The 26262-nt window shown below is 35.2% G+C and overlaps 5 protein-coding genes, 1 long non-coding RNA gene, 3 other non-coding genes and 1 pseudogene across 10 annotated transcripts; 1 reads left to right on the top strand and 9 right to left on the bottom strand.

Moving 5' to 3' along the window:
• Positions 1 to 1545: 1545 nt before the first annotated feature.
• On the bottom strand, positions 1546 to 3472 carry LOC108806085 (embryogenesis-associated protein EMB8). Its single transcript, XM_056990069.1, is given in 6 exon segments — positions 1546 to 1838; positions 1923 to 1976; positions 2074 to 2338; positions 2423 to 2565; positions 2645 to 2905; positions 2990 to 3472. Coding segments are annotated over 6 exon segments (1311 nt in total). The 5' UTR covers positions 3389 to 3472; the 3' UTR covers positions 1546 to 1649.
• A 582-nt stretch (positions 3473 to 4054) lies between these two features.
• On the bottom strand, positions 4055 to 4742 carry LOC108809540 (uncharacterized). The gene has a single exon (XM_018581677.2). It carries the CDS (start codon positions 4735 to 4737, stop codon positions 4189 to 4191), a length of 549 nt encoding a protein of 182 aa, XP_018437179.2. The 5' UTR covers positions 4738 to 4742; the 3' UTR covers positions 4055 to 4188.
• A 10025-nt stretch (positions 4743 to 14767) lies between these two features.
• On the bottom strand, positions 14768 to 15545 carry LOC108808471 (uncharacterized protein At3g50808). The gene is made up of 3 exons (XM_018580607.2): positions 15492 to 15545; positions 15054 to 15281; positions 14768 to 14943 (listed from the first exon to the last, which is right to left on the bottom strand). Exons 1-3 carry the CDS (start codon positions 15543 to 15545, stop codon positions 14779 to 14781), a joined length of 447 nt encoding a protein of 148 aa, XP_018436109.1. The 3' UTR covers positions 14768 to 14778.
• Positions 15546 to 15976: 431 nt separating this feature from the next.
• Positions 15977 to 17299, bottom strand: LOC108808470 (putative F-box/LRR-repeat protein 23; annotated as a pseudogene).
• A 1130-nt stretch (positions 17300 to 18429) lies between these two features.
• Positions 18430 to 19827, bottom strand: LOC108809306 (CASP-like protein ARALYDRAFT_485429). 2 transcript variants are annotated; one of them, XM_018581454.2, is made up of 4 exons: positions 19673 to 19827; positions 19425 to 19572; positions 18826 to 18958; positions 18430 to 18741 (listed from the first exon to the last, which is right to left on the bottom strand). In XM_018581454.2, the coding sequence occupies exons 2-4, from the start codon at positions 19553 to 19555 to the stop codon at positions 18541 to 18543; spliced, it is 465 nt and encodes a 154-aa protein (XP_018436956.1). In that variant the 5' UTR covers positions 19556 to 19572; positions 19673 to 19827; the 3' UTR covers positions 18430 to 18540. The 2 variants fall into 2 exon arrangements, with proteins under 2 accessions (XP_018436956.1, XP_056845085.1); XM_056989105.1 differs by lacking the exon at positions 19673 to 19827 and having other exon boundaries at positions 19425 to 19666.
• A 586-nt stretch (positions 19828 to 20413) lies between these two features.
• LOC130496738 (uncharacterized) lies at positions 20414 to 24023 on the top strand. The gene is made up of 2 exons (XR_008935908.1): positions 20414 to 21107; positions 22797 to 24023. It is a non-coding gene; the product is annotated as an uncharacterized LOC130496738 (long non-coding RNA).
• On the bottom strand, positions 23528 to 23593 carry LOC130497264 (small nucleolar RNA Z105). The gene has a single exon (XR_008936269.1). It is a non-coding gene; the product is annotated as a small nucleolar RNA Z105 (small nucleolar RNA).
• On the bottom strand, positions 23670 to 23756 carry LOC130497351 (small nucleolar RNA SNOR75). The gene has a single exon (XR_008936347.1). It is a non-coding gene; the product is annotated as a small nucleolar RNA SNOR75 (small nucleolar RNA).
• On the bottom strand, positions 23876 to 23962 carry LOC130497353 (small nucleolar RNA SNOR75). The gene has a single exon (XR_008936348.1). It is a non-coding gene; the product is annotated as a small nucleolar RNA SNOR75 (small nucleolar RNA).
• A 1003-nt stretch (positions 24024 to 25026) lies between the features above and the next one.
• On the bottom strand, positions 25027 to 26262 carry LOC108805702 (cold-regulated 413 plasma membrane protein 2). The gene is made up of 4 exons (XM_018577636.2): positions 26007 to 26262; positions 25793 to 25900; positions 25648 to 25718; positions 25027 to 25551 (listed from the first exon to the last, which is right to left on the bottom strand). The coding sequence occupies exons 1-4, from the start codon at positions 26180 to 26182 to the stop codon at positions 25298 to 25300; spliced, it is 609 nt and encodes a 202-aa protein (XP_018433138.1). The 5' UTR covers positions 26183 to 26262; the 3' UTR covers positions 25027 to 25297.

The raw sequence follows: 26262 nt of genomic DNA, 5'->3' as shown, positions 1-26262 counted from the left end.
AAACATTGATCTTTGATTTGGTTAATGAAAGTTGCAGTTGAGTTAAAAAAAAAAAAAAAACAAAGTAACCAGAACCAATCTCATGCCCATGCTTGAAAGCGAAACACGCTTTGGACTTTTTTTGCTTCATCGTATATTGCCTTACTTCGTTACATGTAATGTTTTCTTTTCAATATACAAAACAAAGTACAAAGCTTTAGATGCACTTAACATCAAAAAAATAATTAAAAATGTTAAAAAATTCACAAAAATAAATAAAATGACTAATAAGAAATCTTAAACAATTTTTGAGCAGATATCACTCTATTAGTCTATCAATATTATTAAAACCGAACCACAAAAATTTGGACCCAATTTGTTTTTAGGTAAAAAAGAAAAAATATCATGCAATATAATTAATATTCTTACAACATCATCCTTAAGCATAATGCATTTATAGTTATAACAAAGCCACCTTAAATTTTTGTCTTATTTATGGTAATATTTTAAATGAGATGAATTATTAATTATTTATTTTTAATTATTTATAGGAACAAAAATTAATGTCAACATATTTTATCTTATTTAACCAACAAATATTTTTTTTACTTAGGTTGTTAACATTTCTCAATTTTACTATACTCACAATAGTAATAAATAAATATTTTAAAATATTTTTATACCATCCGATATCTTTAAACTTATTTCTCAAACAATATAAATAACAAAAATAAAATTATTATTTTTATATAAATAATTTTTTTCTCTAATATTATTTTCCATTTATTTGAATAGTAAAAAATCATCAAAGTACATAATTTTATGTATAATTTAAAAGTATAAAATTTTAGTTTCAGAAATATTATCAATTTTCTGTTTTTAATGGGCCAACCAAGGTTAGGCACAGAATAATGATAGTTTTTTTGGATTTTTACTAAGTTTTATCAGATTTTTAATAAAAATAATAAAAATAAATTTTAACCAGATTATATAGGGATCACCGGATTTATCGGTTCAACCGCGGATCTGAGTCGAATATGAAAATACTGAATATCTATTTTTAACATAAATTTTGTAAACTAAAATTCAAAATTAGTATTTAATAACAACTAATATTTTTTTGCAAAACTCAAATCTACATTTTGAAAGCGCGAAATAGTTATACCTTTAAATATTTTATTCTAGGATTTTTCTTTGCATATTTTATTCTAGGATTTTTCTTTTCATAATCTAACAAACCATATAATTTACAGTTACATATGTGGATTCGTTGTGATAAGTCAAAGATGATAGGGTGGTCATCAATTTAAATAGATCTTTTTTTTAGATAGGAAGACTTAATTAATAGAAAACTGAAGAACATATTATTGAATTCGGAAAGGCCAGAACTCTTAAACTATGATTCTTTGTGTTTATAATTCTTGTTCATAACAATAGTGAAAGAGTAAAAAAACACTAATCAACAAAACTAGACTTGAATTTGATGGACGTCACCCAATTAATGAACATCCTCCCATGTTTTGTTGAATAACAAATAATGGTCACTATTTTATGAATAACAAATAATTATTTTGTGCAAGAACTCTTATATATACCATAATTCTTTGCGTGTTTATAATTCTTGGTCACAATAATGTATAAATACAAGTGAAACATACTAATCAACAGAACTAGACTTGAATTTGGTGAACATCCTCCAACAATCTCTCCCCATTAATGGTTTGACAACTCTCGACATGTTGCAGAAACTCCATAACAACCGGGTCAGTCCAAGGAGCTCCATTTGGAGCTCCTTCACCTGCCACCCACCCCAAGTGCCCTCCTCTTGGTGTTACTATCAGCATGCAGTTTGGGTTTGCCTGACAATTTTTAGGTGTCAGACAGACCAAACAAAATCATCACATTTTCTGTGAATGAAGAGCCTTTGATCATTCGTCTCTTACCTTGATGTCATCGCGAGGGATCCCTCTATCGGGAGCAATCGGGTCATTTGCTGCCTGCATTTCATGTCATACAACACATGAACATATAAAGAACCCATATTCCAAAATCTAAACCTTACTTGTTTCATCAGTCATTTGTTCAAGGATTCACCTGAATGCAAAGCAAGGGAATACGGACATGTTTGATCGCTTTGGAGCTGCTAGACTTGGAATAGTACTCATCTACTGTCTTGAAACCAAATGACACTGTTACATGAAAAAAGATTTGTTACATGATTGCATCTGTGTGCCTTCAAGATTCTTTATATGCAACTAACCTCGGGTTAAGCCCTTCATCGAAATCCCTAACAGTCTCAGCATTAGCAGCCATGGGAATGTTGAATCCACCTCCTATATCTTCAAAAAGAAGAGAATGTCTGCAGAAATAGATAAACTAAAACGTGACTAATGACTTAACCAGCAAGTAAGAGAAGAAAGATTAAAGGAAACAAACAAACTACTTGCTAAAGATTCTACGAAGAGATCTGGAGAGAGCCTTATCATAAACATTGTTAAAACCCTTGTGGAAATCTTCATCCGCTATAACCAAATCAAAAGGATTACACAAGGAAACAGCAGCAGAGAGTGTGCAGTTATGAGATTCCTGCAACACAAGAACAAAGGTCAAATCTATTACTATCATCTCACATTGATCACTGGCAGGGGGGTTGAACAAGCTAAACCTGACCGAGATAGTTAACGAGAATGTTGCCACCAAGAGACCATCCTGCTGCATACAAATTAGCTCTAGGGAATCTAGCACCAACGTGAGCAACCACTTCACTAATGTCTCCTAAAAACGAAGCAGAGTAGAACTGAGGAGTAGTGACAGGACTATCTCCACAACCTCTGCTATTGAAAACAACACAACGCCATTTCTTACTTCGAGCTCGTAACAACATATGTCTCACATACGAGTCTTGGCTTCCTCCAGTCAAACCTGGCTGCACATTTTCCAAACAAAAAAAAAATAAAATAAAAGATTCAATTTTTAAGTAATCAAGATCGAGTTTTGAATCAAAGGGTACCAATAAGATTAAGATCGGAGACTCGGGAGGAAGGGAAGTATCGTCTCCGGCGACCCAATCAAGAGCCACGGAGCCGTTGTCTTTCGTGCGGAGGCACTCGCGGCGGAGCCTGACGAGAGGAACAGAGCGGTAGAAAGCGGCGTAGATGGTCTCCACGTGGCGGTTGAACCCGACGAGAGGAAACGCGCCGTAGGGTTCGGAGAGCGAGTCTTTTAGCGCCGGCAGGAAACGGTCGCCGATGACTTCGAGGGAGGCGTGGTGGTGAAGGCGGGGCGTTTCGGGGGGTTTCGGATCAGCGGCGGCGGCGGCGAAAATAGAGAAATGGCGGCGGAGAGTACGGGCTGATGAGGTTAGCGGCGGAGATGAGGCTGAGGCGGAGGCGAAGGCGAGTCTCGCCATTGCTCCGCCACGAGGTCTGTTCTTGGGGTAGACAGACAAAAGGAAGTGGTTTACGCTAATGCACCTAACTAACTGTGCCTAAGCAACATTCATGTGGTCGGAAAATCTAAAACAAGTTTGCAGTTAAGCCCCTGAATTGTTTGTCGTACGAAAATCAACTCTTAAATACAATAATTTAACTTTTTCAACCCTGGACGTATTATAGGCCTTTGACTTGTATTCTATTTTTTTTGAAATCGGACCAATTTCTGTAACACAATGTTTTAAAACCTGATTTGGATGGTAAACCGGATTACTTTTTGGATCATCGATTAAATCACTGGTCAACTGCAAGTTGATATACATATTAGTTTTTTCTTTTTACTTTTTACTTTTCCAGCCTTTTAAGGGATAACTAACGGGCTTTTACGGTACCTGAATCCAGATAATGGACTTTTTGAATGGAACTAGTCTGAACGGTGCCGTTTAAGGTAACTATCACCAACGAACGACAGAGAGCAAAATGCGTAAATAATGTAAAACGGACCACATTACGCGGTGTTGACCAAGAAAAGCCAGATAGGATTGAATGTAACCCAGTTGCAATGTTTCTTCCTTCTTTTGAACTGTATGCAAATTGTAATTTATGAGCTCTGAATCACTTCATCCTCGTGATTAATAGCTAAATCAACAGAAAATATATTTTATAACAAAAGAGAAAAAGGTGTAGATAACTGGATATATACGGTCTTGCAAGATTTTTTAATTTTTAAAGTTAAACTCTCTAATTACAATTTATACATATTCTGACCAAATTACTCCTACTCGGCTATTGAACTTAACTCCACCGTGAACTTCCTCCTCCCTTTACTACCACAACCATTTCTTTTGACTCTCTTAACTCTACACTCACCACCAGAGACCTTTCTCGCTTTATATTCCTCACCGCAACTCCAACCGCTTTTAGTAAGCGCGGAGCTAGCTTTAACCGCCAAAGCCGCCATTTGCTCTGCTCTTAATGGATGATTCAGCCATGTCAATGGTAAAACGAAGTAAAGCTCTCCAGGCCGGAGATCCTCGCTGCCACCTACCGCTATAACTTCGTCGTCAAAGTCCATATCGTCTGAGTTACAAACAAAACTAGTGGGATTCTTTTGAAGAATCTGCCATACTTTCACTGGTGATGAAAACTCTTGTAACGTTCCGTCTGGTAATATCAGCTTTGCCGTCTCCGTTCTCCGAGATTCACTTGAACTGCAAGCTCCCATTTTCGTGTAATCGTAGACTCGTGAGTTTAAGAAAGGTTTGTAGATAAGAAAAAGAGATAAGAGAAGATCTTGTTTGTGTTTTGAAGGAGATACTAGCTTCATATGGGGCTTTATATATACAATGAGCTAGCGAAATGGAGAGCCTCGTGATTCGGAAACTTCAAGCAACTTTAAGTTTTTGTCCGTAAGTGCTCAAAATCAGACAGAACAGCTCATGTAATCTTGTTGTTGAAGCTATTTCACGACAATACCAACAATACCCCTCTGTTGAGACCTATAAGCGAAAAAATATGAGGGTATTTCGGGAAAGAGAGAGAAAGAGACGTGGCGAAGAAGGAGAGAAGAAAGGAGTGAAAAGTCCAAGTGGCGCAACATAAGAGAGTGGAGACAAAGAGACAAGGTTTAGGTGGCCGGACGTTTATTCTCCGGCGCATGGGTTGCAACTGCAACGAAGCTGAGAATCACGTGAAGTCAACAACATAGACAGACTCAAGCATGGGTGGGGCCCAGATAGTTGGGTCGGGTTCGCCGGTTCGGTCCGTCGAAATTCATTCGGTTTTGTGGGTCACCTGAGAAGATATTCGGGTCTTTAAAACTCTATGTACGTGCATCACATTAATTTTTTTAAAAAAATATTCGTATGAACATGCATCAATAATGTAATTCAACTCGAAATTATTATCTATCTATACAGTATTACGGCCCACAACGCTGCATCGAATTATTTTTTGGTGTTATAATTATATCATAACTACAATGTTTCATTTAAAAATATTTTGATAACCAAGTGGTGGTAGCCTAGTGGCAATCTTTTGGGGCTTGGTGTGTACCCACATCATTCCTGGATTCGATTCTTCCTGGAAACTAAATTATCATCATTTGGCCAGTCTAGACTTGGGCTTTGGCCTAAGTGGTTTACATGGTGGATCGTAACAGATGATCGGTTCACCCCCTGGCGTTAGTCGGAAGATATTCCAAACTCGGGTTAGGCAGTGTGGTAGCCAGTCCACTCTGTAGCACTAAGTGCGTTCCTTCCGAAACCGACCGGATCAGCCGATAAAATTTATCAAAAAATAAAACTATTTTGATTAGGATCGATTTGTTGAAGAATTTCGCTTTCCGTTGGACCCCTTGAAAAAGATTTTTTTGTAGTTTCTAAAGTCGGATACAATATATAAAAATTCGTAGGCTTCAATTATATGAAGTTTGTATGAACCTCTATTATTATATTTTCCGCTAAATGAACCTCTATTATTCCCTATCACTTTCGTACCTTTTTCACCCAAAAAGAACTCTATTTTATTGCTCAGAAAAAGAACTCTATTTTAGTTACAATTTTATTATTGTCTGAGATTAGGATCACCCACGTATCCGGCGAACTACTTTTTTAGTTTGTGCGTCTGATAATTGAAAGATAATAAAAGCGATTTTGTCCGATTTCTCCTGCTTTTTTTTGCATGATGAGACGACGAAGAACTAGTCCCGATTCACACAATAACACTACAATAATCTTTGTTTTACACTATTATTAAGTGAAACCCAATTTGGCTGACCATTACTATGGCGTTATATAGCCATCACGATACGGTCTGATTTAAGATTGAAAATTGACGTTTGATAAACTGACATATTTTCCTCTACGAATTATCAATAATAAATCTTTGTACACATTTTACATAGTAAAAATATGTTAATAATTAAATGTTGAGAATATAGTAGTTTAAACTTAGGTTTGAAATCCTCAAGCTATAAGAATTATTATTAAAGAAAAAAAAAAGAACTATTATTAAAGGATACTCATATCCTATTGTTCCAACTCATCAGCTACATTGCAAGGAATCAAAAACAGATACGCGAAACCAAAATATTTTGTAACGTGATTTAAGAAATGTTAAGAGTGAAAACGTTCAATGTGAGTATTTTAGTCTAACTAGGAATACAAAATTAAAAGTTGTAAAATACAAGCACATAAATCAGAGACAGAGACATGTTAGTCAAATTTAAATTTGTCTATTTCACTTGTAACTCTTCACAGCTAGCGCTGGCCAGTGGCCACTAACCTGAAACTGAAGAATATCCTGTTTGAATTTTCTTCTTCGGATAGTGCAGGGGCGTTTAATAATCCCTTAGAGTTTCTTTCATTTTACCACTCTTTGATCGTATTTTTCCAACTGTTTGGATTTTTTTTTTCTTGGAGCCTACTGGTTTCCATATTGTTTTAGTCTTTGAAGGTGTTGGCATGTTGCGGCCACATCCGTTTTCTGGTGATACTATTTGAATTATTAAATGACAACAAAAAAAACTAAGGCTTACTGTTTTATCCTTTAATTTTTATTTGATTCACTATTTATTTCGATTCGATATGAAAGATTTGGATATCTATAAGTCTTCGAAACAAAACAAATGTTAAAATCAATACCGCTAAAAATGAAGTAAATTAGAAATACTAAAAATTACAAAGTTAGATATCCGATTCGCTTGGATTTTTATATATTACTAGGTGTTTTCCTGCACCATGTGCAGTAAAAGAATTTTAAAATATTTTTAATAGATAAATATAAATTATATTTAACTTTTATTAATATTATAAATTTTCTTTTCTTATCAATATTTTAATATAAATTTGATTTAACTGAACATTAAAATTAAGATAAAATAATTTTGTTTATTTTGAATTATATTTAAGAATGTGCATGTATATATTTTAAATTATAATCTGAGGTAAATTTTTCTATCTATTTATTTTAATTAAATATATTAGATAAATATGTAAAATTGCATAATTGTCAAAAAATTAAAATTAAACAATATTTATAAAATATGTAGATATATATAAGAAACTAATAATTTTACGATTTAATTTGATTTTATGATTTAATTTTTATAATTTTCTAAAAATATGTATATATTTTTGAAATATGTTTAATTTAAATGATATTTCGAAATTTGAAATGCCATAATTGAATATAATCGAAATTCGAAAGTTTACCAAAAATATAAATTAACATTAAATATAATTGTCCATGTCATATTAATTTATAAGACATGTCATCAATTTTAGTAGTCATGTCACAATTATTAATTTAGGTGTTTCCTGCACCATGTGTAGTGATGAATTTTTTAAAAGTTAAATTTTATATTTTAAAATGTAATTTATTAATATTATATATTTTATTCTTGACCAATAATTAATATAAATATCATTAATTAAGCATAAAATTAAGAGAAAATATTTTTATTTTATTTTAAATTATATTTAAGAATGATATAAATAAAGTTAAAATCGTAGATTAGAAAAATATTTATTTCATTTGGTTAAATGTATTAAATCAACTTGTACAAAATTACTAAAAATCATATAAAATTGTATAGTTATCAAAAATTAAAACTAAATAATATTTACATAATTTGTAGATACCTAAAAGAAACTAATGATATGACGATTTAATTTTTTTTTTAAATTCCGAAAATTTAAGATGATAAAATTTTTATAATTATAAAAATAAATTATATAATATTTCGAAATTCAAAATATCATATTTGAATATATTTATTTTAGTGATGATTTATGACTTATTACCATATTCCACAAAGTTTACCAAAAATATAAATCAATATTAAATATAATATATGAGTTATTGCCATATTCTAAAAATATTTCCAAAAAAATATATCAGCATTAAATGTAATTGTCCATGTCATATTTAACCATATGACATGTCATCAATCTTAATAGCCACGTCATAATTCTTTTTGTGAAAACGATTGTAGAGAAGACATGTGGCAAATCACTTCTCAAATATAGACTAGGGGATTTTATACAAATATATGTATACATACAATTAAATATAGAAATTTAAATATATAATTTTATATAACTATAATTTTAATATATAAATTTATTAGCTTTATTTATAAAACTACTTATATAAGTATTAAACTAAGAAAAAATATAAACTATTTATACTTTAGGAGTTAATATATTTAGGACTATGGATGTAAATTTTTAACTTCTATATCCAGACTCAATGCATGACAAATGCCTATGAGTCACGTATATTTTGGCTTATAAAAATTACTGGATATAAATTTCAACTATTATTCGGAAAGATAAACATGTGAGAAAATAATAGTGAATTCCAAATTTTTTGGTCAAATAAACATGTATTAAGATAAAAGAAAATGTAATACCATGCAAGATCTTCGCAAGAGATAAGGTAATAAAATCTCCACCAGTTTGGGAAAACATAAAAAAAAGGAAGCGATGGCGACAGCAACAAGCGATGGCGATGGAGAAAACTCTACCGAAGAAGGCGGCGGCGCTTCCCCTGTTCAACCCTTCCCCTCGATACGACAAGGCGACGATGGAAGCCCCAGGATAGCAGCGGTCTGGTCCAAAAATCGAGCCCCGGAGGAAGTCCCTGAGATTGAAATCGTTGGTGGAATAGCTTCGATTCAGATCCCAGACGGTATCTTCGACGAGTCTGAGCTCTTATGGAAGAGTTTCGTGGTGGGTTATTTCATTGGTGACGCCCCCCATGTTGGTTCCATTCATGCTACTGTCAATCGAATCTGGTCTTCCCCTAGAGCCGGATCCAAGATCGACGTGCAGTTCATCGATAAGAACACGGTCTTATTCCGGATTGACAACAGCCAGATGAGAACTCGATTCATCAATCGTAAGTACTGGCATATTGCGGATGTGCCACTAGTTGTGAATGAATGGTCACCGGAATCGGCTCTGAATCCTCCTGACCTTTCTGCTATGCCGCTTTGGATTGATCTTAAAGGAGTTCCAAATGGACTCTTTTCTCACAAAGGTTTGAAGTGCCTCACAAGGGCAGCTGGTAAATTTGTCAAGCTTCACCCTCACACGGAGAGATGGACGCGTTTCGATGTAGCCCGGGTTCTTACTGAGATTGATCTGCATAAACCTCTGGTGGAGAAGATTGTGTTTCAGGATAAGGAAGGTCTGAGGCGAGAGATTGCTGTGAATTACCCTTGGCTACCTACACGTTGCAACATTTGTCACGGGTGGGGACATAAGGGTTCAGAATGTAAGGAGGCTAATATCAGAATTCTGCAGCGTGAGGATGTAGGATAACAGGAAAGTGGCTTCCGTGAGGTACCAAATGTTGTCGAGCCCAGTGTGGAAGTTCCTACAAACTCATCAGGAAGCATGCTTGAGCTTCTAAAAGAGTTGGAAGCTATGCCTCAAGGAGAGTCTATTCAGGAAGTGGAAACGGACCCCGCTAAGGGCTCTAGTGTAGAAGATGGGCTACAGATTACCCTTTCTGATCCAATCACTGAGGTGTTCCCAGCTACTGAGGGAGATAGTTGGGAAAGAGTTCAACAATACAGCCATCACACCGTAGATAAACCACTGTTGGAGGACGCTAGTTTAGTGGTATCTCCATCGCGATTCAGTCCTCTAATGGATATTGAGGAAGAAGGGGTTGAAGGGGAAGAAGAAGATGTAGAAGCAGTGGTAGGTGGAAGTGAGATGGAGGAGGGAGAGATAACTGGTGAAGTAGGGCGCCCGTCTACACGTGCTAGCTCCGGCATCAAGAAACCCCCTGCATCCTCAAACCATCAAAAGACGAAGCAGAGAGTTTTTCGAGCAAAAGACCTGAAGTTTGTTGGTCGTCAAGGAACTTCTAAAAAAACTTCCGTTAGGAAGTTATGACGTCCTTCTTCTCCTGGAACATGCGGGGATTCAACATGTCCCGCAAGCATCGAGCTCTCAGAAATTGGATTCAAGCGGAAAAGCCACTGTTTGGGTGTCTAATGGAAACAAGGGTTAGAGAAGGTAATCTTTTAAAGTGTATGGGTGCAGCTATGCCAACTTGGAACGTGATCACAAACTATGAACATCATCAGTTAGGGCGCATTTGGTTCTGTTCGTCAGATAGAGTGGTTGTTACGCTACTGCACAGGAGTGCTCAGATGATTACTTGTGCTGTTCAAATTCTGGAAACAAGAGAGCAGTTCATCTGTTCTGCAGTCTATGCTTTCAATACAGCAGCAGAGCGAACTCATTTATGGAGGGAGATCAGAGAAACAAATGATGTCTATGCTCATCTGAATATGCCTTGGACTCTGATAGGCGACTACAATGCAACAATATCTTCATCGGAGCATTCTCGTAGCTTGGACTATCGCAGTGATCATCAAAGTATGAGGGCTTTCCAGGAAGTGGTGATGGACTGTTCACTAGCAGACATGGCTTATGGGGGTGCTTTCTTTACTTGGTGGAATAAGAGAGATGAGGACCCAATCGGTAAAAAGTTGGACAGGGCACTGATAAATGACGATTGGTTGCGAGTCTTTCCAAATTCATATGCCTATTTCGATGCAGGGGGTGTCTCCGATCATGCCCAGTGTCTGATCAAGCTGTCTAGCGAGCAAGAGGAAACGAGGAAACCTTTCCGGTTCTTTAATTTTCTCGCAGAGGATGACGAGTTTCTCCCAAGAATTCAGGAGTCATGGAACTCTACAACCCGGTTGTATCACTAACGTACTGCTCTCACTGATTTTCACAGGAAACTCAAACAGCTGAAACCAGTACTCCGAGCTCTCAATCGTGAGCACTATGGTGACCTTCCCAACAGAACCAAGCAAGCTTTCGAGGATCTGTGTGAGTGTCAGAATAAAGTTCTAGCTGACCCTTCTACTGAGAACGTCGTGCATGCAGCTGCAGCGTCTGATAGGTGGAATAAACTGGCTCGTATTGAGGAGAAGTTCTACCGGCAGAAGTCTTGTATCCGCTGGCTCCAGGCAGGGGATCAAAATACCACCTTTTTCCACAGATCAGTTCAGTCTAGAGCTGCTCGTAACATGATCCGTAGACTGGTAACTGAGCGAGGGGAAGTGCTAACTACTCCAGTGGATATTAAAAGGGAAGCTGTGGGGCACTTTCAAAGGTTCTTACAGGCTCAGGAGCAAACAGAGGAGATATCTATTAGTGCACTGCAGCAATTACTGACCTATCTATGTCCTACTACAGCTTCAGCCTCCTTGGTAGCACCTGTTACAGCACATGAAATTTATGTTGCGTTGATATCACTGCCAAACGATAAAGTATCTGGTCCTGATGGGTTCACGAAAGAGTTTTATGTGGCAGCTTGGAAGGTTATTGGGCAGGATTTTATCACAGCTATTCAGTCTTTTTTTCTGTATGGGTTTCTGCCTTCAGGAATCAATGCCACAATTCTCTCTCTTATCCCTAAGACAGAGAATGCGGAGACAATGAAGGAGTTTCGCCCTATAGCTTGATGCAACCTATTGTATAAGGTTATCTCAAAGGTGTTGGCCAACCGTCTCCACATCATTTTTCCTGACGCCATAGAGCCTAATCAAAGTGCTTTCCTCACTGGTCGACTACTTCTTGAGAACGTCCTTCTAGCTTCGGAACTCGTAAATGGCTATCACAAGACCACCACTACACAAAGAAGTGCAATCAAGTTTGATATCTCCAAGGCTTTTGATACAGTTTAATGGTCCTTCATAACTTCAGTATTAAAAGCCATGGGACTGCCTCTGCAATTTGTTCACTGGATCCGGCTCTGTATCTCTACTGCAGCTTTTTCTGTCTCAGTTAATGGAAGCCTTGAGGGATTCTTCACTAGTGCAAGGGGCATAAGGCAAGGATGCTCCCTCTCTCTCTACCTCTATGTAATCCTTAGTAACGTACTATCCAAGCTTCTCAATAAGGCAGCAGTAGCAGGAGGGTTCGGGTATCATCCTCAATGCCAGGGAGTGGGTCTTACTCATTTGAGCTTCGCAGATGATATTGTTGTCTTCACAGATGGAACGGTCAGGTCTTTACAAGGGGTGATGATGGTCATGAAGGAGTTTGCATCTATGTCTGGGTTGCATATAAATGCAACCAAATCAACTATCTTTGTATCAGGATCAGATTTTGAGGCACTGCTTGAGGAAGCAAATAATCTGGGAATAAAATCTGGTACACTTCCGATAAGGTACTTAGGCATGCCTCTAACGACTAAGTCTCTCACACCTCTTGACTATGAGCCGCTGATTGACAAAATCCGCAGAAGAATGTTAAGCTGGTCCAATAGAACATTGTCATTTGCTGGAAGACTTCAGCTCATTAACTCAGTCATTGTAAGTACAGTGAACTTCTGGAGCTCTGCATTCATACTACCCGCTAAGTGCCTTGATACAATAGAGTCTATGTGCTGCGCTTTTTTATGGTCAGGCTCTCCCACTCAGACTCATAAAGCAAAGGTAAGCTGGGCTGAATTTACCTACCCAAAAAACGAGGGTGGCTTGGGGGTAAGGAAGATGAGAGACTCATCCAAAGTCTCTGCCTTAAAACTTATTTGGCGGCTGTTTACTCAACATACGTCATTGTGGGTCTGTTGGATCAAGTATTATCTTCTTCGTAACTCCTCCTTTTGGGATATAAAGGACACAAACAAGGGATCTTGGATGTGGAGGAAACTGCTAAAGCTAAGGGAGGTGGCGTGTTATTTTTTCAGGATGGAGGTTAAGGATGGGAAATCAACGCACTTTTGGTTTGATGACTGGCTTGGAAAGGGGAGATTGATTGATATCACTGGAGCAGTAGGTACCACTTACCTAGGACTACCTCGTAGAGCCACTGTTAGTGAGGCAACGAATCAGACTAGTTGGGCTATAAGAGGACAGCGCAGTCGTCATCACCATGATCTTTATGCGGCAGTTGTTGCACAGCCACTCCCTGATCCTCACCTTGGCAGGGATGTGGTCTTATGGAAACATGGTGAAGATGATTATCGAGACAGTTTCTCAAGTGCTAAGACATGGGATCAAATCAGATCGCGGAAGGAAACAGTGGGTTGGAGCAAGGTTGTATGGTTTGCACAAGGGATTCCTAGATTCTCGTTCATTACCTGGTTAGCGGTCAAGAACAGGCTATCCACTGGTGATAGGATGCGTTCTTGGGGAATGATTCGATGTTGCACGCTCTGTGGAGAGATTAATGAGACAAGGGACCATTTGTTCTTTGCTTGCCCATACTCTTTCACAGTATGGCACAGCATGGCAAATCGTATTCCTGAAGCTCACACTGACCCTGATTGGCAGTTAACTCTTGATCATCTGCAGGGGATGAGAACCGGTACGCTCGATAATATCCTCCTCAAACTGCTATTCCAGGCGACAGTCTATCATATATGGAGAGAACACAACACGCGAAGACACCACACATGCTGGATTTCTACTGATGCAATGCGCACATTGATAGATAAATCAATGAGGAATCGCATTTCATCACTCAAGTACAAGGCGGGGCATAAATACTCAGGATTACTTCAAAGATGGTTCTATCATACCATGTAGTTGTTAGTTTTTTTCTCTTCACTTCCACACTTTAAAATAGGCATAGCAGTCTTCCCAATTCTTTTGTAAATGTCTCTTTCCTATATAGATGAATAAATTTGAAATTTCATCAAAAAAAAAAAAATCTCCACCGACAACCATACAAAACCTACTAATTTTTGCCTGATTGTTGGTGGGTGGTGAACCGTGAACGGTACGATTTATAGCCATTTGAGATAAAGTGGGTATCTACACCATTGAGAAAATCGAGTCGTTCATTAATATGATATGTTAATTGAGTCTAAGATTTAATCAGGTAATATTCTGTCAGGATTCAGGAATGATCTAGTGTTTATGTCTCGGTCTCACGCTAATAGAATTGGCTTTATTTATTTGCTAAAAGAAGCCTATAGAATTGTTTATGACTGTTTCAATATTTCGTGACAAACCTTTTTATAAGTTTTATTGGTAAAAGTATATATTTAGAGACAAACACATGCGAACTGATTCAATTAATGTCACATGCACAGTAATCCAATGAATATTGGGTAAAAGAATAACACGATATAAATCACAACTATGTCAACTTGAGTTGAGGGTATTAAGAAGATTAAACTATTTAAACATGATTATTTTTGAACTGCAATTGAACATGATTTAGAAAAGAAAAGATCACATTCCATAAGAACAGTTATCAATTAAACCTGGAAGTAAAAACAAAAAGAAAAGTCTAACATGCACACGGGTAAACATATCTAAATCCCCAAACCTTAATTTTAAACCCTATATATATATGGAAATCGTTTTGGAGTTTAAATCCTAGTGGAACGGAGATCTATATGGAATCCCTTTCCTCCTATGTTTTCTCTTCACAACTGGTTCAACAACATTTTCTGAACTCTGCTTTCTCTTCACAACGGATTCAACAACATCCTCTGAAGTCTTCATCATCTCATCCAGTTGTGATCCAAGAGTGTTTCTAAACTGTTACAAATTAACAAGTATACTGTTAAAATATTTTCACAAACCAACAAAATTGTGAAGTTACTATTGTAAAAGAAAATGAAAAAAAAAAAATAAACATAATAATGTACCTTGCATTCTATAGAACAGAAAGCAAAAGAAGCAGTTTCAAAAGCCCATCCACAAACTTTGCATCTATGTGCAACATTGTTTCTAAAACGATGAACATCACTCTCACATCTCTGATTAATAAAAACTATCCACGAACCGTTCACTGAAAATATATGTATCCCTGATATGTCCATATATGTGGATATGAAGTCTTTCCTTACTCCTGTCTGGTTTGAACATCTAAATGCCTGCGATTTCAAAACCCAATAATCATAATCAAAACTTGATTTCGTGTCACAAGGGACTAGTTAACTGATTAACGTAAACTGATTAACGTACGTAACAATAAAATCAGTTTAAAAAAAAATATTAATGAGGGATATTGCTTACTTGGATCGTAAGATGGTCTTTGTGATCGTTCTTTTTGAAGCAAACATTGCAAAAAGGAGGAATCATACAATCGCAACAGAAGTAACGTCGCTGTTCTTTGATGTGTTGATCGCATACTTCATGGAATAGTCTCGACTTCACCATCTGAATTAGCCATGGATATTTTTTGATACAGCTTTGAACTTCAAAAAATTCATTCATACTTTCCACCATAATAGTTTTTTTGGTCGGAAGGAAATTCAATATATGTTTTGGAATAGTTGTTTTCTAGTTGACCACTTTTATAGAGCAGATAGAATAGTCGAGAAAGATTAGGGTTTTTATAGCAGTTCTTTTTTTTGTAAACTTTTTATAGTAGTTCTTTCACTTCTAAATAAAAGCAAACGTTTCCTTTTTATTTTTGCTCAATAAGAAATATTTTTTTAATGTTTTCCCAAAAAAAAATGGAAGTTTGTTTAATTTTCAAAAAAAAAAAAATGGAAAACGTTTCAAAAATGTCCACGTACGGTACGTGTATATATGTGATAAACTGATAATAGTTTAAAGTCGCCAACTTTCAGCGAGTAGATGGAAATTCATACAACAAGAATCATCATCAACTTTCCAAACTTGTTCCAGAAACGAAATTTTGCAAGTATCTATCTGGTTGTTCAACATCTTACAAACATAGAAAAATACTAATATCAAATCTATAACCAAAACATATCATGAGGACCAGAGGATGTGGTCAGTGGTCACCTGGGCGTCTCAAAACTCTGATTCTTTCCGAGCATAGCTTCTCTAGGTCTCCAAAAAGGTCAAGGCTCCAACACTTGCGTAAATCGAGGTGTTCCAGGTTAAGACAACCGTTGAGAATAGCTTTCAATCCTGTGTTGCTCATATGGTTCCCAGAAAGATGGAGGTAGCGTAGTTGCGGCATGCTTTCACCAATTGTTATAGCAATCTCATCATCCCTATAACCAACCGCAGGGTAGTTTAGCTTCAATGTCTTTAGATTTGGACAAGACTTCCCTACAGCTCTCAGAGTCTCCGCTTCAAATGAGCAGTATGAAATGTCGAGTTCTTCAAGAAACGGAAGTTTCAAGCTACTTGGAGAAGCCCATCGCGTATTTCACGACACATTGCAATTCTGAGGATTCTCAGGTTACTTGCGCTGCAAGAAACAGAAGCGGTACAGAATAAAGATAATTTCATTATACATTGCAATTCTAAGGCTCTTTAGATTACTTGAATCGCAAGTAATTGATCTTAGTACACCAAGAAGTCAAGAATCAATCGAAACTAGGTACCTATCGGCGATGTGATTGAGGAGAGCATCTGTACAGAGACGCCAAATGTCAATCTCAACCAAACCGCCCTGGCTAAGATCAACAGCGTGGCGACACATGGCCACTTGACGATACCTGGTCAAAAAGCCCATGAATCCCAAGTCGTCGTGCTTGTGCATGTTAATCTTCCACCACATCGAAGGTTCTTTACAGACGCGATGCCACGATTTGCACACTTTCTGAGCCTTTTCCAGTATCTCCCCCGTGCTAAGACGGCTCAATATCGACCATGTTAGTTCCGGCGGAAGCCCCGACCAGTCTCTGAACCGTCTCGTCTTTCCTCATCGCCGGGAAGCGAGAAGGAGAAAGAAACCGATACGCTACCGCCAGAAAAGAAAAGAGAGACGTCACAGTTGAGCCGTATCTGATAATGTAATTTCCTTAACACTAATCTAATGGGCCTGGGCTTATATAACTCATTCAATAGTAAATATATGAGCTCTTTATATTTTTTTTGGTCATTTTTTTTTTGTCATGAGCTCTTATCTTAAAATAATAACTATTTACTGAATAATTTATGTTTTCGGTTAAACCCTCTTAAGCTTCATTCGGATTTTATATATGTTTTATGTTTGATTAATTATACATTTATACTTCAGATTTTGGTACAATTTTATAACTTAAAGGATTTATTTGAATCTAAATTTATTTCATATTTAGTTAATAATACTTCAAATTCAAATACTTTAGATATAACATCAAAATAAATACAAATTTGAATATTTGAATTATATTTTTCAAAAACTATTTTCAGATATTTGAGTTTGTTTTTTTAAGATTTTAAGATTTTTTAAAGATATTCAATTGGATTTGTGTCTAATTAGGTTAATACACCTCTTAATCTAAAAAACACACTAAAAATTTCATTAATATTTAAAGATTGACAGGGACATATTCGATTTCTCGGTTTCAAATTCGGAATTTCTGGATTCACTTACAAATGTTCAGAGATTTTAAGATCATTTCTAACTCAACTCAATAGTTTATTCTAAAATAAAGTTTAGGACAAGAAATGTCTCAACCTAATTATACTTCAGATTTTGGTAAATTTTAGTTAATAATACTTCAAATTTAAATACTTTAGATATAACATCAAAATAAACACAAATTTGAATATTTGAATTATGTGTTTCAAAAACTATATTTGAGTCTTTTTTTTAAGATATTAAGACTTTTTAAAGATAATTCATTTGGATTTGTGTCTAATTAGGTTAATACACCTCTAATCTAAAAAACACTTTACAAAATTCATTCGAATATTTAAAGATTGACAGGGACATATTCCATTTCTTGGTTTCAAATTCGGAATTTTTGGATTCACTTACAAATGTTCAGATTTAAAATCATTTCCAACTCTTTTGACCAAAAAAAAAAATCATTTCCAACTCAACTCAATAGTTTACTCTAAAATAAAGTTTGAAACAAGAAATGCTTCAACTTAACGACATTTTCCATTCCACATGGTTATTTTCCTCTCTGCAACAAAGTAACATGGATTTACTCCATAAATAGAATTATTTTTTAATTTTTTGTTTATTACTATAATTTCTCTGTAAAATTATAATATAGTTAGAATAAACTCAACTCCATTTCCATTTTGAAAGAAAAAATAAAGTTTCATATTGGAGATGCTCCAGTTACATGGTTTACTTTTATTTATAACGTGTGTATATAAAGCTGGTATAATTTACTTCACATTAACGGAATATGTTCTTGAGTAAATGAAATGTACATTCATGTTCTATTGTTGTTATTATGACTCCTATCTATATATGTAATGTAAGCCATGTCAGTATAATAAAGAAGGTAAACTCCAAAGATTGAAAAGAGCAGAAGCAAGTAACAGAAACCAACACAAGAAAGCCAATGTAGCCGAGACTTGGTATTGGCTACAGAGGTTATCACCGCAGATGGGTGCACCCATAGACGAAAGCAGCTCAGTTGCACTGGCTACACCACAAGCACCACCCAGTGAAAGAAACGACATTACCTGTTACAAAGAATAATATATGATATTACAATATGCAGCTATACTTTAGGAAGATTTATAAAGCACTCTTTGTTTTTTGCTTACGATATCACCGGCGAGAACCATGGACAGGAGTCTTGGTTCGTGAGGAAGTTGTTTGAGTAAAACAGAGTATGTATCGGCCAGTGCAAGTGAGATGCTCCATGGAGTTACGAAAGCCATCACCGTCGTCAAATAGCTTTTAAGAAAAGAGATAAAAAACCAAATATCTGTGAATGAATATACAAATTCAAAGATAAATAGACAAAAGCTTGAACTAGTTTTCCTTGTTTCAGTTTGTCCGTAAAGAACCTTCACCAAAAAAAAAAAAAAAAAAAAAAAAAAAAAAAAAGAGTTCAACCACAAAACAAAACATCAGAGATCATGGAACTAAACCCTATCCTCAAAACCACGAACAGAGACCAAACCCTATCCTCAAATTTTTTGATCAAAACCACGAACGGAGACCAAACCCTGTCCTCAAACGTTTGATCAAAATTCAGAAGATACAAACAGAGAGAAACCCTCTCCGAATTTTACATATTTTGTTTCTCAGAATCCTATTTCCATCGGTTCAAACTTTCAGACAGAACACGGAAAGTCGCTGGCTGATCATATATAATCGAACAAGAGTTTAGGGAAAACGTAAAGGGGGTAGGTATTACCAGAAGGTAGTGAAGTCATAGAAGTCGTAATCCAAGCACATGAAGATGAGAGAAGCGGAGGAGAATATGATTTGGCCGAAACGAAGAGCGAAGCTAGCGCTGGTGCCGAACGATCCCGGCACATGCTCCATCCACCTACTCCTTTTCTCTTCATTATCCCAACATGAAAAATAATAAGCATCAATTCAATTCATTTCCTAGAAAGAAAAAAAGAGAGAGAGAGAAAAAGGTTCTTCATCCATCCATACCTGTGACGACGCCAACTGTACTCTGTTTCCTCTTTATTCTCTTTTGCTTTGCTGTTTTTTACAAAATAATTAACTTCACAAAGACACAAACTATAACGTTTTTTTTTAATTTATAATGGGCAATATAAATATGTGTTATTTAGTTTTTAGTGTTGAAAAATATATGTCTTTCCCATAATAATTACAAATGAAATACTCCATCAAGCAGTAGATGGAAACAAATTGTCTGGTTTTGAATAATTGTTGATGCTGATTATATGCTAATTACTACTTGTTTTATATATTGAATATTTTTTAGTAGGGGCTGCTCTCGATCAGCTACCAAATGTAAAACTTTATTTTTTAAATACTCTCTTATCTATAAATATATTGACCAGAATTGACACTTTTTATGGCTCTATGCGCTAGTTCCTATCAACAACAAATGTAGTCCAACCATAATAGTCATATTAAAAAGTTAGTCAACTTCGAACTAATTAAAGAAATTACACAATATATTAATCATAGTCATCTATAATACTGAAACATACCATCATACCCAACTCGAATGCACCAACTTATTTTTTATATAAAATAAAGGAAAATAATTGACAAGATATTTTCAAATTTTTGATAACTTCCAGTTTTCATGATATCATAAGGTGTAACCAATACGTAACTCATTCTTCGTTATCTCGTTCAAATCCATATGTTCCATTTTTTACGGTTCATTGAACTCGCGTGTGAGTTTGTAACTAGAGAATTGATTTACTGAAACTTTTAGTTTATTAAATTTTATATATTACCATAGTCTATTTATCGAGCACTTTCATTAGTAAAAAAGAGAGGTTTCGACAAGTCACTCAATCTAACCATACCAAACGGTCCATCCCCTTGGATCTTCACGTCTTTTGGTACATTAGCACCCACGTTAGTATCGGGCGGTTAAAGACTCTCGAAAACTTCGGTTACTTGTCTTTTCTCCGGTTTGCTCTTTGTGATCTTCAACGTGACCTCTCCTACAGAAGCAGCCGTGTTCTTGACGTTCTCCTTCAACCACTCTTCCTTGTCAACTCTGCATCTGGCACTCAAAGCCACTGCATAACCGTACCCGAAGGATCTACCATGCATGAATATGCCAATGAAGTTGAAGCCTCAAGCTGTTTCACTGTGAAGAGAAACGGCACGCGATCCCATCTTCTTCCTTGAAGATCACGCTTCCATCAGAACTAACCTGTTAAATGAACAATTCAATCTGACCAGTCTGTTTCTTGCTGGAGAAGCAACACCACAAACTGAAACTTCTTTAAGTGACTGAAGACGAGTTCAATTCGTAGAGTGTGTAAGTGAGGCAGGTCATAAGCTTGGTGTTTTTAAAATCCAGTGGGGTGTTCTTGCTGACGCTATCTGCCTTGACGGTGAAGGAAGTAGCGCTTAAAGCAAAAATTTAATGCAGGTATACTTAAGACTTACCAGATTTAAACGAAAACTAGATTTTGAACCGCGATTCGAAAGCGCGGATATTATTTTTCACTTTTATGAAATATATTATTTATTTATAATTATTGAATTTATTTATTTTAATAAAAAAAAATTTATAATAAATTCGACACATAGAGTGTCTCTGATAAACTATGTATTTCTCTAGTTTTGTTTTATTCGTTCTTCAATCAACATATTTATTTGGCTTGTTATTAAAATAAATGATTATAGACTTTGATCTCTGCATTTCCGCGGATGTATATTTTAAAAAATATAATGATATTTGTTTTTCATGTAATTATTAGGGTTTGGCAAAATGAATCCGAGGAACAGAACTGATACCAATCCGTAAATATAGTACCAAACCTGAACATAAATTGATTAAATATTTGAATTATTCAAAATTTTGTTAGTTAGAGAACCGAATCGGATCCGAACCGAAGTATTCGTGTACTTGAATTTATCTAAAAATAGATTTATATACTTATATATTAATTATTTTTATATTTAACGTATATAAAACATCAAGAATGATACTTTTAAATTGGTTTAAAATACTTGGAAATATATATAGATAGTGAAAAAAAATATATGATATAGTTAAAGTATATTCAAATCACCAAAAATACTTAAAATAATTATTGATTTCTTATCCAAAATTTTAAATCAAACCAATTGATATGTTAAGCTTAGGTATTCTGACATATATTATTTAAATTTATAGGTAATATATTACTTTATTTATAGATTTTGAGAAATTTAAAATATATAGTAATTTAAAACTTTAAAAATAATTTAAATAGGTTATCCAAACCCAAACCAAACCCGCAAAGATCCGAATCAAACTCAAATAAAAATTTAGAAACATCCTAATATGACTGAAATCTTTGACCTCGAAAACCTGAAACGCAAACTGATCAGAACCAAACGCGTATGGATGTCTGAAAATCCATCCTTAGTCATTATTATATATCGTATAATTTCATCATATAATTAATCGTATTTTATATGTACCATCATATAAGTAATCATATAATTAATAGTATTTAATATGTATCATCATATAAATAATTACATATATTATATTTTAAAAACTTAATATGAAATATAAAAATCATAATTCGAGTTGATATTTCAAATTGGGCTTTGTATTGTATTTTTCTTATATATATTGACAACATTCTTTATAATGGACTTAATAACTTAAGCCAATTACTTTTTCTGTTTAATACTACTTTCTTTGTTTCGAAACAAAATTAATTTTTTTTAAAAGACTGCAATCCATGTTTCCAAACACACCAAATTTTTTTAATACTCTTATTCAAGTATCCAAACATACCGAAATTGTACTTCAGCTTTAATAAGATAGATGTCTCAGAGACACCGTCAATAGTCGGACACTGGTTCGCGGTATCAGTGCACATGACCCACATATAGGTCTTGCTCTGCATCTCGCCTACGTGTTAGCCTCTTTGGTGCCCACTCCATACTTGCCCCCTTTATTTCCCAAAATATATATTTAAAAACCTAGGTTTAATCTCCATATAGAATGAACAACTAAATCTACAGATATTGTAAGTTGGCAACTGATAAATGTATTTATCCACGACTATGAATTCGATACTAAATGATAGAGCAATGATGCTCTTAATTTTTTTGGTAGGTGTGTGGGTGTTTAGTGACAATGTGACAAGTCTCAGATGTCTGAGTTGACAGGAGGAGATGGCTTATTTTGGTTAAGATAAGGTCGGATACTAAATGATAGAGCAATGATGCTCTTAATTTTTTTGGTAGGTGTGTGTGTGTTTAGTGACACTGTGACAAGTCTCAGATGTCTGAGTTGACAGGAGGAGATGGCTTATTTTGGTTAAGATAAGGTCGGACTAAGTTCGAAATTATTCACAGGACTATTGAAGTATTCAATATGGTTTGGTCGCGACAAAATGAAGCAAGGTGTTGAAATATAGATGCTGTTTCAATCTGAATAGCTGGCAAAAAAAATGTTTTCACCGGAAGCTATTTAAGTCTTGGTTAGTCAAGGTGTTCTGTTAAACTAAATGTCCAAGCTTTTTCTTTGGATCAATTTCCTCAATAATCCGAAACTATGTGTTTATAAATTTAGATAAGTATCGTATCAATTTTCCAACTTACAAATAACAATTTTCTAATCAAGCTTTGAAATAAATCAATCATCCATGAATCTTTCAATCGCTTAATAGATGCGCCACAAATAAACCAAATAAATAATCCTTTAGGCCAACTTTTACTGAAAAATATGCAATTCGGTAGCATTCAGTTCAGGATGTACACAAAATCAACCCACGTATGATGTTATCGAATCATAAATTCTGATAAATAAACAGAAAACTTCAAGAAGAAAAGAAGATAGGGCACTCAGAATGAGTAGGAGGTATTGATTCGTCATGAATCGGATGACAATAACAATCCTCATCATGCCCTTTCCTTTTATTCTTAAACAAATTAAAAACTTTAAAACCGTTTTTAACGGAAAATAAAAATTGAATTGAAAACGGATTCCTCTCAGACAAATGCCTCGTTTGTCCCCATGATTTAAAGAATGGATTAATCGGACTCGTCATCTATGTTTTGTTCATCACTGAGAAACCTCTTTCCCTCGTTTGCAAATCAATCACAAAAGACTATATCAAATCGAAAATCAAAACCATTAACAAAACGATATAAATTGGAGTTATACCAAACAAAAAAAAATAGAAAAGGGATTCCTCTCAGACAAATGCCTCGTTTGTCCCCACGATTTAAAGAATGGATTGATCGGACTCGTCATCTATGTTTTGTTCATCACTGAGAAACCCCTTTTCCCTCGTTCCACAAGAGAATCAAACCAAATCGAAACGAAAAAGCGATTAACTCGAAACCATTAACAAACGAAGATTAAAAACAAGAAGGATATATATGAATAAAAGCATAGTCGATGAATCAAATTAGGATTGAGCTAGGATATCAGAGAAGACAATATGCTTGTAAAAGGCGGAGAGTAAAGTATTTATATCGAAGCCAAACTAGGGTTAAGGTTTTTATGACGTCCCTATACTAAACGTCATACAGTTTAGTTGTTTTAAATAGGAACAGCGCGTAGTTCTACTCCCTCGCGTAAAGACAACAAACGACACGAAGTCTAAATTAATCAATTCTTTTGTTTAGGACTAGGTAAATAAAATGAACCCGAAAACCCGAACCAATTCCGATCCAATAAAAATGCATCTGAACCAATTTGAACCCAACATAAATACTCAATGGATCTTGTTTTATGGTATTTTGTATTATGGATATTATCTGAATATAACTCAAAACTAAATGGATATGCTATAGAATACAAAACACTTGAAATCCCAAAAAATAGCTTATATCAAACATGCTCTTAATTCCTAATATGTATCTAAAATATACTGAGAATTATTGAACATAAAATTAACCTTTATATTGTCGCTGGCAGTTTTGAAACTTAAAGTTTTTAGATTTTAATTTTGTTTTCATTGAATAATGTTTTTCATTTCACTAAAACTTGGTTTTCATTTTATGTTTTTATTTATTTAATTTTCTTTCTATCGATAACTAGGTAATTTAAAATTAAATAATTGATTTTACTTATGTTTTGGTTACAAAATAAATATAAACCATATACTTTTAAACCTAAAAATCGATTGAGATCTGAACACAAAAGTAAATTGGTTATTCGAAGATTTACTAACTACGACCCGAACTTTATAAAATCTGAACCGGTATCGAACAAAACTTTCATATAATCCAAATGGAGTTGATTTTAATAAATAAAAAAAAATAAAACCAGACAAAATCTAAAGCTCATTAGGACCTGAATGTCCAGACCTACCTTTGCTATACCCAAAAGTGCATACACGAAACATAATCCTTACAAGCAATTTTTACACATAAAAATTCCGTCTTATTACAACGCGACAAACAAATAGTTGAAAAAAATGAGATTCTTTTATTTATGTGAAACAATATAACATTGATTGAGCTTCATGCACGAATATTTGGGTATGTAACAGAAGCAAGAACAAAGGAACGCCAAAGATCTGCGAGGTTCTTGCTAACGCTTATTTGACATGCCGAGTAAGTAACACATAACTTTGGAGACAGGAAGAGGAATGGTTGTAATTATTATGAGACACGGATGATTAGAGCCCAAACAGGGTAGACAAGAAGAAGGATGATCCCCAAAGTGTTTGAAACTCCACGGGGCTGCGTGAACGAGTTCCTGAACCCACCCGACACTCGGATATGTTCTTGAAGAAGGTAACAACCAATGAAAAGGCTGATGACAGAGCCGATCCAGCCTCCGCGTATATGGTGAACAAGGAAGTTTGGAGAGACTACCAGCAGAAGGATCAGAGAACCAGGCATCTCAAGCCAATCTAGTACCCCCACAAAAGAAGAAAAAGTGTGAGACTTATTTTTAGGACCATGGAGTGACAACAATAGAAAACATGTAAATGGAGAATGAGCAGCACCTGGGAAATGCTTAGGGAAGAAAAGTCTGAGTACAACAGCAACGAAAGCTATCCATTTCCCAACGTCTCCACTGATATTAAAAAAAAAAAAGATATACTTTCAGTTTAACCAATGCTATTAATAGACTTGAGATTTGAATGTTACCTGAGGAAGTTAAAGATCACACCAGGAAGGGTGAGGAAGATGTATGGAATCAAGAGTGAAGTAAGCATCTTGGTTCTCCAATTGGTACGATCCAATATCAACAAGTAACTGCATCATGTTCCAAATCTCCCTCAATAACAAATCTCAATCTACAATCGAAGAACCCACAAAGAAAAATCGAATCTTTTAGTTATGAGAAAGTGAAAACACTCACATGGCGGAGAAAGAAGCGATCCATTTGACGAAAGAGACGCCAAAGGCTAAACCACCGAGGTTAGAAACGTCGGTGAGGAGTTTCTTGGCAGCGATCTTGAGCTCCTCCACGTCGGAATTGACTAAAGCAGCCGTATCCACGTCTGTCTTCATCGCCAGATAATCCACACGCCCCATCCCTTTGTTCACGATAATACTCTCGATCTTCGTAATGATAATTTCAAGGTATTATATGAATTTTGATTTTCTTATAAATT

The sequence above is a fragment of the Raphanus sativus genome, chromosome 6, assembly GCF_000801105.2.
Source record: "Raphanus sativus cultivar WK10039 chromosome 6, ASM80110v3, whole genome shotgun sequence".
Classification (NCBI taxonomy): Eukaryota; Viridiplantae; Streptophyta; class Magnoliopsida; order Brassicales; family Brassicaceae; genus Raphanus; species Raphanus sativus.
The sequence above is the reverse complement of the archived record's forward strand: the minus strand, read 5'-3'. Positions and strand labels throughout refer to the sequence as shown.